The sequence below is a fragment of the Halichoerus grypus genome, chromosome 6 (genome assembly GCF_964656455.1).
Source record: "Halichoerus grypus chromosome 6, mHalGry1.hap1.1, whole genome shotgun sequence".
NCBI lineage: Eukaryota > Metazoa > Chordata > Mammalia > Carnivora > Phocidae > Halichoerus > Halichoerus grypus.
This window is the reverse complement of record NC_135717.1, coordinates 52,924,439-52,937,080: the sequence shown is the minus strand read 5'-3', so window position 1 is coordinate 52,937,080 and position 12,642 is coordinate 52,924,439. Positions and strand designations below refer to the sequence as shown.

Genomic DNA, 12,642 nt, shown 5'->3' with positions numbered 1-12,642 from the left:
TGGCGATCTTGACTGTTTGGGTATGTAGGAACTTCATTTGCCTATTGGGGAAATTGTTGAGGCCCAAAAAACAGAGACGCTAAGGAGAACAGTCAGGCCTGAGAGAAATCTAAAATTTGCCATAGTGAAGAGACCTGAATTTAATACTCTGTAAGCCCAAAAGAGAGGGGAAGGGCCAAAGAACCCCAGGAACTGGCCACTTGGCTACCTTTTGGTTCTTCCACGCACTGGTCCCAAGAAGGACACCAACTTCTAGCCAGAGGTGGGTTAGTATGTTCGTGCGCCTCAGTTCCTCTGCCTAGAACCCACAGAAGCTGCCTGGTCTCTGCCTCCTCCACAGCGGGTGGACAGAGGAAATGGGAAAACGTGAGAAATACTTGGAGCAACTTGGGAGCTTGAGGGAAAAGAACTGTATGAATCCAGAGTACCGGTGCTACTAATTCAGGAACGACAGAGCCAACTCCGAGGAAGGAGGAAGGAAGAAGAGGGCTTTGTGTTACAGAGCATGTGCCTCCAGCTGAGGAGAAGGATTACAAGTCCCTGGGGGACCTGAAAAGCTTAAGTTTGAAGAGGAACCTTTGAAGGTAGAAGACATGAAAAGCAGGGAGAATATTGAGTATATATCGAGTGTATTCCGGAAGGCTATTTTCAGAGACACAGAAACAGCCTTTCTGGTGTTAAAAGGAGAACCACAGGCCCAAAATGGAGTCTCTTGTACTAGGGCCACATCACCAGACCGGGGCATAGTACCTAACCTGACTGCACTTTCAACCACCCCCGGGAATGTGCTCTTAACTGGTCAGTCAGGAATTTTCTGGTCAGCACCAATAAAGTAATCTGTCACATGGACCCTCTCCATCTCCCAGAGCAAGATGAGGTAATCCACCTAATAAGACCCTTTTGTCCCCAAAGGAAGGTGGCCTTACCCACAATAATCCTTTTTCTGTTTATGACTTTCTCGTCCTGTCTTTTAAAACCTTCATGCTTTGCTGGAGCCCTTTGGAGCTCCCTCTGTTTGCTCAATGGGATGCTGCCTGATTCCTGATCACTTCATAAAGCCAACTAGATCCTCACGTTTACTCAGTTGTATTATTTTTAACCCTGGAAACGGCCTACATGACTAAAATAGGGAGTTTGGTTTAAATTTCGTTTCCTCGTTGTAAGGTAGTGTGGAAACATCTTCAATGTATAGTTTTCGTACCATTCATTTTTTAACAAGGGGAAAATCCATTTGTAAGCTAGTTGGGAAAAAAGTTGATCTTGATATAAATTTATATTTGATAAAAAAAATTTTGTTTCCTCATGCTATATCTTTTATACATAAGCATACCTTTTTTCCCTAGTGTCAGGTGCTGAGACCAATTATGATGAGCTCCCTTCCCTGCCTCCCCCCGCAAACACACATGCACACAGTGGGCACTTTCCTCCACGTTCCTGCTTCTGTTTCCCACAGACTGGCCAGTGAGCACATTTCTTAACCATCCCAGCATCTGTATTAGTAAATCACAGGACACACACATTTCACACAGACACGCCTGCTTCTGCAGAGTGGGATCCAAACTGTGGACAACTCCCCTATCCTTCCCTTCCCGTGGGAGCCTCTCACGGGCTCAGATGTTGTCTGCCCTGTTCCCTAGTCAGCATCATATTCGACTCAGGGCATCTTCACGTCTGACCACTGGGTTTAGACGATCCGCCTAGCTGTTTGTGATGGGCGCCTTGACACTTCTCTGCCTTCTTGGCAAGTTCCTTCTGCATCTGAGAAGGGGAGGTGGCTCCAGGGTAGACCAAGGGACAGCACATCAGCGGTGACCTGCCAGATAGGCTTTCTCTTCCAATTTTGTCAAACACTGTTACACTTCATTCTCCCCAAGCGGCACCAAAGTGGGACCCTTGCCTTTCCTTCCTGAGGCTGATTCAAGGAATGAGAGGCCTGGATCAATATGTTGCTCCTGCTCATGTTTTTTTGTCTTGATTATTCCCAGTCCAAGTGGTAATACAAACAGTGTCTCATAGATGTTCCACATCTTCAACCTTATTTATCATATTGGGCACCATTCCTGGAATTAGGTACAGACTCTAACTGGGCGAGCTCATCAGCTCGCTGTGGCGGGAAGCCCACCCTGCCCCACACAGAGCTGAAAGGGGGTTCTGCGAGTTCAAGTAGAAATTCATTTGGGGCTCTCGTCACATGTAATAATTTCCTCCTGTAACTGGAATGATTCCTTTCCCAGTGTGGATTTTTAATCATTTTCATTAGGTTATTTCCTCAGAGCTTGAAACCACAGTTTTTTATTTGTGTTAGATCCAAGAGCAAAGCTTTCACTGCTATTAAATTTTTATTGGACTTGCTCAATCTTTTCTAAATTTCACAACTTGACTGTCACCTGAGAAGAAAGACTATGAGCTTGTTGTTACAGACAGATGTTATAATTAAATTTAAGGAACACAGCTGTGTCCTTCACCCGTGACACTTGGCCCTGTTCATGCAGCCAGCATGCGCTAATTTGCATACAATAATTTGTATTTTTCAGATGTATACATTCCGTTTTTATTAGAGCACAGGATTGCATAGACCTGGTTTTTAAAAGTGAGGATGGCTAAATTACAAAGGGAGGGGTTTTGTTATAACTAAAGAGAAAGTCATTATACATGTAGAGAAAGTTACTAAAGTATAAAATGAACTAGAAGTTGAAGATTTTAAAAATTGTTCACAGTGATGCATGCAATATATGTCTGGACTGTTAATAGCAAAGAGATTAAGAGCGCAGGCATGAACCTGACTCACAGCCTTGGCTACTTACTAGCCACATTCTCTTAATCTCTCTCTCTCTCTTTTTTTTTTTTTTTTTTATAATCTCTGTACCCAGTGTGGGGTTCAAACCCACGACCCCAAGATCAAGAGCCACACACTCTTCCGACTGAACGAGCCAGGCGTCCTGTATTACCTTAGTCTCTCAACCTCTGTCTGTCTCCTTTGTCTCTGTTGTTTCCTTTGTTAAAACGGGCATAATAACCAACCTACCTTGTAGGATTTTCTAAGAGTTGGATGACATGATGTGTGTAAAGTGCTCAGTAAATGGTAAACATTTAATAAATGGCGGTGGCTCTCGTTGCTAGTATTATTACTGAAAAATTTTTTAAGTCCTAGACGATGATAGGACTACCATGTAGCTCATCTCCCTAATCAAATTCACTCAGGCCAATTAGAAGAAAACAGTGTCTTCTCAGTATAAAGATAACATATGTTCATTATTTCATAAATATATACAATGATTTTTAAAACTCAACAAAATTTTAAATGCCTGTACGCCTTTCATCCAGATTGAAACACTGTTAACATTTTAGTATGTCCTGTATTTTGTCTGTAAGCCTATTTTTAAAATTTTTAGTCTTATCATTTATCCTCACACTTGAATCAAATGTTTTTGTTATTACATAGTCACCTACAACATGATTTGAGAGGAGAAGAGCAGAAACTCTTCTCCAGCCCAAACTGGTCTTGACTATTTTGTCTCCTCTCAGCGTTTTCTCTGCGGTGGATTTAGCGGGTCCGCAGACCATGGGCCTTTCACTGATGCCAGCATGTAGCGATCTGGGGACAAGGTGTCAAAGAATGAACCGGAGTGGAAGCCTTTGAGTGTTTCTAGCTATATCTGCCCCCCCGATTGTGTTTAAAGCCACAGCAATAAAAACAGGAGCGGAGTATTACTTTGGCTTCCCACCGGCTCAGCCTTCCAACGTGATGGCAAATGGCAGCCCCCATGTGACTGGCCTCACACGCACCTGCCAAGGGAACAAGCCCCGGGACGCACAGAGCAACTAGCAAAATTATCCAAATGGCCCTGATGAAATGTTTTGACCTGTTCCCAGCATGCTGGGGAGACTGATGAGCCCATCAGTTGTCGGGAGACATAGGAGCACTTTCTTTTTTGTACTTAGTGGAAGGTTTTCTGTGACTGAAGGAGCTACCTTTGGAAAACTCTTAAGGAGATTAAAACATATCAGGCATGAGCAAAACCGTTTGCATTTTGAAACACAGACGTGACGAATCTTTTGAAGATACACTTATTCCTTCTGATTTTCTTTATGGCTGAACTGATGCCAGTTTTAGACGGGCAGCGCTAGGATCTGAGTTTCCAATCTTCTCCAAAGAAAGGCTGGTTCTCAGAATTTCCTAAGTCTCCCCCACAGGGATGGTTCTGGGGATGACAAGGGAAAATTCTACCACAGGGATTCACTGACCTCTGTCCTTCCATGATCATACTTAAGCAATTCCCCCCAGATTCTGGGTGGATATTTAAGCATAGGCAAACAAGGGGAAATGAACTGAAATCATCAGTGACTGACAGAATTAGGTTCATAAGATACCAAAAAGAAATTTAATGCAGGGAAAAAGATTTTATATCATTATCTTAAAAAAATACTTTAACTACTGGTACTGACGTCTGTAATGTGAACCAACTGAAGCTGCAAAGGGGGAAGAAGGTTGAAACAATCATGCATTACTGGAGTTTTTAAATTGTATTACTGGATTCAGGAAAATGAATGTGTTCCCTGAAATTAATGAGATATGTGTTTTATGTTTGTAACCAGCAGAGGTAGCTGACGGTGATGAAAGACTGGACAGCATTTCCCTACCACCAACAGGTAAAACACATTTACATTTTCATCACCCACTGGAAAATACAGCACATGAAAACATTTGCATTGAAAATGTTTGTAACGTCAGAGATCCAGATGCTTGAGCAGACGGCTTCTGGCCCAGACCCTAGTAATCAGAGGTTCTCAGTGCCCTGTGTTGAGAGATATTTTTACACTGAGTCTGAAAAGCTCCGTTTTTCTCACACTGTCTCATATTCTCAAGAGCCTCAGAACAGCAAGTTCTAAGAACTTAGTGTCACAACATCGTGCCTCCCAAAACCTGTGGACGTTAAGAGGACTTTAACGTGAAATGATATTGCTGTCTAGAACAAGGATCACCAGTTTCATGATAAAATTCATGTCCGGTCTGTCCTCGTCCACCTCCCCCCAAGGGGGTTTTGAGAGGCAGTCATGGCTCTTCATATAATGGGCACACATTATATGAAGAAAGACTGGTTCCTCGCGTGCGAGTGACTGAATAAGCCAGTCCCTCTAGCATGGCCGCGTGATTCCCTGTTCTAGAAGCAGATCAGCCTGCAACATCTGCTACAGCGGGAAGCCACACACATAATTCCAACTTCACAGTATTTGACTCCGACCCCGGCCTCCTGGCTCTGTGTCGGCTTATACCTGAGAGCCCGAGGGACGGAGCCCCATCCCTGGGCCATGCGACAATTTACTCCCTCAGTTGCTGGCAGGACTCTTTATTGACCACCCTCCAAAGTCAACCTGACGATTTTCTGCCCACAAAACCCAGACACCCCAAAAACCTTCTAAGGGAAAAAGCCCAACTCCAGATTTAGGGTGACAAGTTTTAAGTAAAATCCGGCCAATAGAAGTGGAAGAGCTAGTCCTTGTAGGAGCGCTGCTGAGCTGCTGGGTCGCGTGTTCACCGCAGCACCTGTCCCAGGACGGTAAGGAGAGCAGAGTTCCCAGCCGTGGGACAGGCACGGGTCAGGACAGTGAGAAAGCCCTGACTGTGTAAATGACGCCTGGCTTTCCCGGTCACTCCGTAGCTAAGCAACAGATGGATGGTCACATAAAGGAACTGCGGCCCCTAGTACAAAAAAGCCCTGCTTACCTCAAGTCCTTACCAGATGCGGCCCTCATACGAAAGGGAATCTAAAACTCCGCTTGTTTGGCTATGTTTCCACATTTATGAGTTAAGATAACAGAGATGCATGATCTCTACTGTTCCTTCCCCTAATGTCCTTGTCCGTCAGGACAGCTCGCATTAGCCTTGTTCCGATCACACTTGGCCCACTCCCAGCAGACCCACGAACTACTACTCCCAGTAATGGCTCCGTGCATTTCAGGAGGCGGTCTGGAGGAAGCCCACCTTCCTCCCCGGTGCCCCCAGGGCCGAGGTACTGCCCTTCCTCACCATCTTCCTGACCCTGTGGGCTTGGTTATCATTAGCGGTACTGCTGTTACTATTTGAAAGCCATTCCCTTTGAAATAATACCTTTGCATTTTCCTGTCTGAAGATGGAGGCAGAGAGATGTTTCAGATGAGGAAATTGAACCCGGGATGGTAGAACCACCTCATGGAACTGAAAAGAATTTCCAGGAATCTGAGAAAGAAGGAACGTTAGTGATCATCTAGTCCCCTCCCTTCTTTTTATCCAGTCCTTTTATTTTACAGGTAAAAAAGCCTGAGGCCCAGAAACCCTAAATGACTCTCTCAAGGTCTCACAGCTGGTTGGTGGCCTGGCCGGACCCCCGGCCTCTCGACTTCCAGCCCTTCTACCGCATAGCTTTCTCATACCTAAGCCAAAGCCAGCTTTTCTCTGCATGTTTCCTAAAGATCCTAAGAGTCGATGGATGTACTAATCCCTTTAGGATTCCATTCCACTGTCTGTCTTCACAATTAGAATGTCTGTCATAAGCCTACCTGAAGTCCTCTGCAGTTGGAACTCACTCACTGCAGCTCTTTCTCAGTTCTTGCCCGAGGTTGTGAGGTCCTGACGGACACAGTAGGAGTAGCCAGGTCTCTTCACTAGACTCTTGGCGTTTGATGCAGATTACTGCACAGCATGATAAATCATACCGTTTATCACTTAGAAAAGGGGAAAAGAAGTCGCAGATTGGTGCTCAAATGTCACAGTATTGGAATTACATCATCTTGGTTAGAGTAGCGTGTCTGGATCGCCTCTAAAGTAAAATCCCCGGTCTGGGCAGCGTCTCTGCAAAGAGCACCACTGCTGGCCCTCCCTCCTCACCTCTGCCGCAGGAGGCCGCTGCTGAGGCGAAGTGCACCTCTCCTGCACCGGTGGCTTCACCCCTGCATTTGAGACTCACTGGTCAGACCTTCCTTCTCTGGTTGATCTCAGCTGGCGACGGTGGGTCCTTTTGAAAGATGTAGCAACACCTTTTTTATTACCTGTTTTACGGTCTTTTTCCTCCTTCCAAATCCGTGTGTGTTGGGGAGGGGCGGGGAGAGGGGGGTAACCCTTAAGCGCGTCTACGAACCGGGACTGAGCAGGTCAGGGGTGCGGTCAGCCAGGCCGCCGATGTTTGATTCAGTCGCTGCACTTCAGCAACCTTCTGCGGGTCTAGTTTTAACAAGAATAAGAGCGGGTTTTCTTCATTCCTTTTCCCTCACAACCCTGTCAGTAAGCGTGTTGGAGCAGCTCCCAGGAATCAGCGTGGTTAGGTTCTGGAAACCAATACCCGCCCTCAGGGAGCCCCGGGCCTGCGTGGGGCAGGCAGCATGAGCAGCGCGCTCTGATGGCCTGAGACCCGCCCACGACAGGGGGACACGCTCTGCTGGGGAGGAAAAAAAAGTACAGAGAAAGTAAAATTGAAACAGTGCTTTCTAAAATTTACAAAGGAGGCTTCTTCATTTGAAAGAGGGTAGCGCAGAGCTCACCTGGGCCTAGCAATTTTTTTCATAAATTGGCCATCTTTGACATACTTCTAAACAGTTAATGAAAAGTAAAGGAAGAAAATATAAATTAATTTTACCACTCAGACAACCATTATTGGGTATTTTTCCCCAGACTTTTCTATTTTATTTACACAATGGAGACCCAAATACGTAAAATTTTTGTTTCCTGAGGGGTTTTTTTTCCTTTTTTTTAACCTCACAAGCATTTTCCACTTTTCACAAATCTTCATACACATCATTTTAATAGCTGCATCATGTTCTCTCTTACAGGTAAACTGTATTTTATTTAGCCATACTCTATTCCTGGACAGTATGTGGACATACTCCAATAGTAACACACAGTCATGGACTTTCCTGTAAAAATAATCAGTACAAATTTCCAGTGGCTAACAGTGCTCACAACTAAAGCCTTGGCTGAAAAATTAGTGGCTTAAATGTGAAACAGATACTTCATCAGCGAGGGTCTCCACCGAGCCAGCCTCCTTGCCTCTAGCCCCGTCATAGAAGGTGTACAACTCTCCTTTAGAGAAGCGGCCCCCCTTCATTGTCTTGTCTCTGTTGTAGGTCATATATTTGACACCAGGAGAGAAAACACAGAAGACACAGAGCCAGATTTCACTGCCTAGACTTTCCTTTTAGTGACACTGTTCATTAGCACATGTAACTCCTTCCGTTGAATTCCCTCAGAGATCCACGTAGCATTTCAGGTTCCTGCAAAGTGTGGGCGTTCTGTGAAGTTTTCCCGTCACATTTGAATAGTTTTCGTATACTTTCTTTGTCGTATGTGATGATCAAGCCTCCAATTTAGTGTTAAGATTTTTAGAAATCATTTTGAGAGTTGACTCGTTTGTTACCTTTTAAAAGTCCAGCGTATGACCAGTGAGTTTATTGTTCACTAAAAAGAAGTTCTCTCTCGTTTTGTTTTTTTTTTCCATAAGCTGAATGTGAATATATAGAGTTTTGAAGCATACTTATTTTAATGTGCACGCCTTAGAAATGCAGAATAAAGGAGAACAGCTCTTTCCAGTACTGAGGGAGCAGTTGGGAAGGCCAACGTTAATTAGGCCTTCAGCAGCTTAGAAGATGAAAACGCTGTTTTGGGAGACAGGATAGCTCTGACCTATTAGATGAAATCATTTGTAACATCGGTTCCTCCAAAGATAGCCATGTGTAGCTGAGTAAGTGCAAATGATCTATGAACTCTTAGGGAAGAAAGACCTTTCACAAAGACGTGTCAACACAGTGACAAAATGACTAATTAAAAGGCGAGAAACTCAAAGTAACCAGTGACCCACACGACACCTAACAACGGTTTGCACAGAGGATTTTAAGCTGCGGGGCCCAGGGTTTTGGCACCGTGTGGCCACCAGCCACAAATGGACTTAATATTATATATTTCATTTGGCGCCTAGTACACGCGCCCTCCACTTCGTATGAAACCAACATACAAAAATAAGGGTTTATACTAAAGAGATAGCTTGCCATGTGGGTATTTGTTTTATAGAAATATTTACCTCCAGATTCCCTTCTCCAAAAAGATGGTGAATTTAAAAATACCGTTTTACTTAGAAACATTGCATGTAGACCTCATTCACTGTATAAAGCAAATTACCATAAAATCTTTGGCACTTGACCCAAAGGCCAAAAATCAGCCGGAAAGAAATTTGGGCTGTAGACATGCCGAGCCAGAGGGGGAAAGAATTGTTGCTATTTCCCTAGCTCCTGTTTTATGAGGTCCTAGAGCATTAGAGCTCAGAGTTCTTGTAGAGGCACCCTGTCCGAAGGACTCGTGCCGTAGCACACCGAACCGCTCCACCTGAGCTCGGAGGGGAGCTCGGGGGCGATGCAGGGGTCCACCGAAGGCCAGCTCATCAGCCGAAGACGAGAGATGGGAGGCATCCCTGAAATGTGACAAAGCTGGTCCCAGGCGTGGCTTATAGAATCAGTCTCACTGCTAGAGAGCTCCATCCCATATCCGTGTGTCTTTTGCCTTATTTCTGAAGTTACAAGGAAGGTTCAGAGAAATGGTTTCCGTCACATCCTATAGTTATTAGCGTTTTACATTTCTAGGCCTGTTTGGAATCCCTTCCCTGAAACTGGTCCCATTGGTCAGCAAGTGGCCCTGATGAAGTCCTACATCCAGGGCTTTTGTTTTTCTGCAACGTATGTTTTAAAATTTGTCTTCTGCCCCCCAGCAGGAAATATTTCTCAAGGGAATTGAAAAGATTAATTAGTGACCTTTCAACTCTATTACAGTGAGATGAGTATGTTGCCAATAAAGGTAGAAACATTTACCTTACCACTGTGGGATCTGTTAAATATGCATCACGAACCTTCGAAAGCACTTCCTTCCAAGACTGGGTGACAGCTTGGATTTTTCAATACTTGAGGAGGGGTGGGGATTGCTCAACTCACAAGTACGTGCAATGCATCCACAATTTGGAAATACATATCACAAAACTGCAGCAGTAAAATCATATTTTGTACATTAAAATTGTATTTGTGTTTACTTACTGTGACTACTATTCAGACTTTATTCAGAAATCCTTTTTATAGGCTTTCTTAGTAAAAAAAAAAAAAATTCCATATCTATGGATGATGTCTCAATCTTCTGTATATATGTTTTATTAATATGTAAATATTTAGATTTTTTAAAATTACTATGTTCTTTAAAAAGAATTTCAACACAAGGCTAGATGTGAAATGGTGTATAACATTGTGTTGTGATATCAATTCCCAAGATGCTCTTTATGTCCGTTCCAGAAGAATACAATAAATTACTTTAATTGAACGTGCTGTTTTGTGCCTGTGTGCCAGTCCTCCGTGTGTTTATGAAAAGGAGTCAGGGCTAATCATTAATTAAAAGGTATTTTATTAATACTCGGGTGATCTTACACAGAGAGTTACATCTCCTTAGGAAGCTAATTTTTAAAAAATAAACAAACAAACTAGATTGCCACCAGAAAGAGTGTCTTCAAATACAGAAAGTCTCAGGCTGTGCCTGGCAGTCCGGTGAACGGCTGTGGCCGGTCCCCGTGTACCACTTGAGCATTAAGTACGGATAGGCTCGAAGCCTAATTTTAAATGAATGAGGTAGCTTTATAATCTTCACTTAAAAGGTTAAGCCCTGCTTCTATGGAAACAACACATCAGAAGGACAAATCCGTCTTCTTTAGTGCAAAGTGGCTAGTCAAACCTAATTGCTTTATGCTCCTCTCTGAACACAGGAGGGCGCTGCTCCTCATTACCCCTCCAACCTCCTCCCGCCTCCACCCCCCCCCCCCCCCCCGCCCCGGCCTGCAGCACCCCCAGGCGGGTCTGTGCGTTCTCTCCTGGCCTCTCCTCGGGGTCTGGGGCCTGGCTTGGGAGGGCCCGGAGCTATTCTGCAGCTGCCAGCGAGGTGGGCGTGGGGTGGGGGGTGGGCAAGAGCGACCACAGAAGAAAGCAGCTGGGTCGCTGGTGAGAAGGCGGCAGGGCGAGGGGCTTGCAAAAACAAGAAAACCCAGGGGCGCCTGGGTGGCTCAGTCGTTAAGCGTCTGCCTTCGGCTCAGGTCATGATCCCAGCGTCCTGGGATCGAGCCCCACATCGGGCTCTCTGCTCCGCGGGAAGCCTGCTTCTCCTTCTCCCACTCCCCCTGCTTGTGTTCCCTCTCTCGCTGTGTCTCTCTCTGTCAAATAAATAAATAAAATCTTTAAAAAAAAAAAAACAAGAAAACCCAAACTAGAGCCAACTGGAGCGTCTCACGTACCCACACCTCCTGGAAGCTGGGAGCCCGACACCAGCCTGCCCCGCGACGCTTCTAGACGTCCGTGCGGCCCTTTGGGCCGCGGAACGATCTGTGAGGGGCCCCGCATCATGTTATTTGGCCCAAGGCCCTAGGATGCCCTCGCTCCCACACATTTATGTGTCACCCGACCGACTGACAGCCCTGAAGGGTTGCAGTGTGAGGGGCCCAGGTGCACCACGGGAGGCGCCACTGGGAAGGGGACTGTGTCCAGTCCCCGTGGACGGAAAGCTCACACGCTGCCTCAGTTGCGCCCCCCCCCCCCCAAGGAGTGACTGGGAGCGGCGGCTGGCTCCTTCCCCAGCTGCACCTTGAGTCCAGCTCAGCCGTTTACTGAACACCCACCGAGGGCAGGGGCTCGGAAGCAAGGGAAAGAGCAGTGAGAGCCGAGGCTGGGAAGGCTGGCCAGGTGCCAAACATGCCAGGCCGCGTAGACCATCCCAAGAAACTGGGAAGACGCAGGGCAGGAGGGGGTGGGGGACGGGGACCACTGAGGCCCCCTAAGAGATCTTGATCAGATTCATATGCCGTATTGACCTGTCTGGCTGAAATATGGTACACTGACGGGGCAGGGGCAAGCCTCAAGCAGGGAGTCCCATTGAGAAGCTGTGGGAATAGCTAGGGATAGATGGAGCTGCCATGAGGACACAGCCCCAATGCCCAAGCAGAAGAAAGAGAACCAGCGGGACTCGGTGACTCACTAGCTTGGGGTGGAGAGGGAAGTGCAGCTCTAGGGAGGAGGGGGGCTCTGGCTGGGGAACCTCAGTGTCCCTTGTGCTCCCTAAGGTACGGAGCGTGGGGAGGAGCCATCGGGAGAAGAGTGACAGACGCGTTCGTGTGCGAGGTTACTCCATCCATTCATTCATTCACGTGTGTGCTGAACACTTGGGATGGGCCTGGTGCTGTTCTAGAGGCCAGTAGAGCAGAGAGCCAAAGTCCCCGTGTGCATGGGGCCCACCAGGACCGTCACAAAGTGTGAGCCGGGAGGAAACACCAGCAGATAAGGCACAGTGTGCGCCTGAACTGGAGAAGGAACTTGAACTTGGAGCTCAGGCCCAGACTAGAGGCAATCAAGATTTGAAGCACCCTTCATTCAGCGTAATTCGAGTCTCAGCGAAACATCAGCACAGAGCGAGTCCTGACTGGCGGCTTATAAGCAGCCACTGGTCCCCATCAGGTCACAGGCTCAGTGCACTCTTGTCACTTACCACTCTCTGACACTGTCTTGCTTAACGACGTGGTTGTTTATGGCCTGCTTTCCAGAAGCATCTAAGCCTCACGAGGTCAGAGACCTTACCTGTAAGACCATGAAGGTTTCAGGCCC

At 46.3% G+C, this 12,642-nt stretch overlaps 1 protein-coding gene across 8 annotated transcripts in view; it reads left to right on the top strand.

The window, feature by feature from the left end:
- The window catches only part of LOC118528358 (BEN domain-containing protein 7), a 78,813-nt gene extending 68,489 nt beyond the window's left edge, over window positions 1-10,324 (top strand). For 5 of the 8 annotated variants that reach the window (XM_078075167.1, XM_078075165.1, XM_078075159.1 and 2 more), the window contains 2 exons: window positions 4,597-4,650; window positions 6,132-10,324. In XM_078075167.1, coding sequence (XP_077931293.1) covers window positions 4,597-4,650; window positions 6,132-6,181 — 104 coding nt within the window. In that variant the 3' untranslated portion in view covers window positions 6,182-10,324. The remainder of the gene's footprint in view (window positions 1-4,596; window positions 4,651-6,131) is intronic. The other 3 variants (XM_078075163.1, XM_078075160.1, XM_078075161.1) reach the window with 3 other exon arrangements.
- The last annotated feature ends 2,318 nt before the right edge of the window (window positions 10,325-12,642 follow it).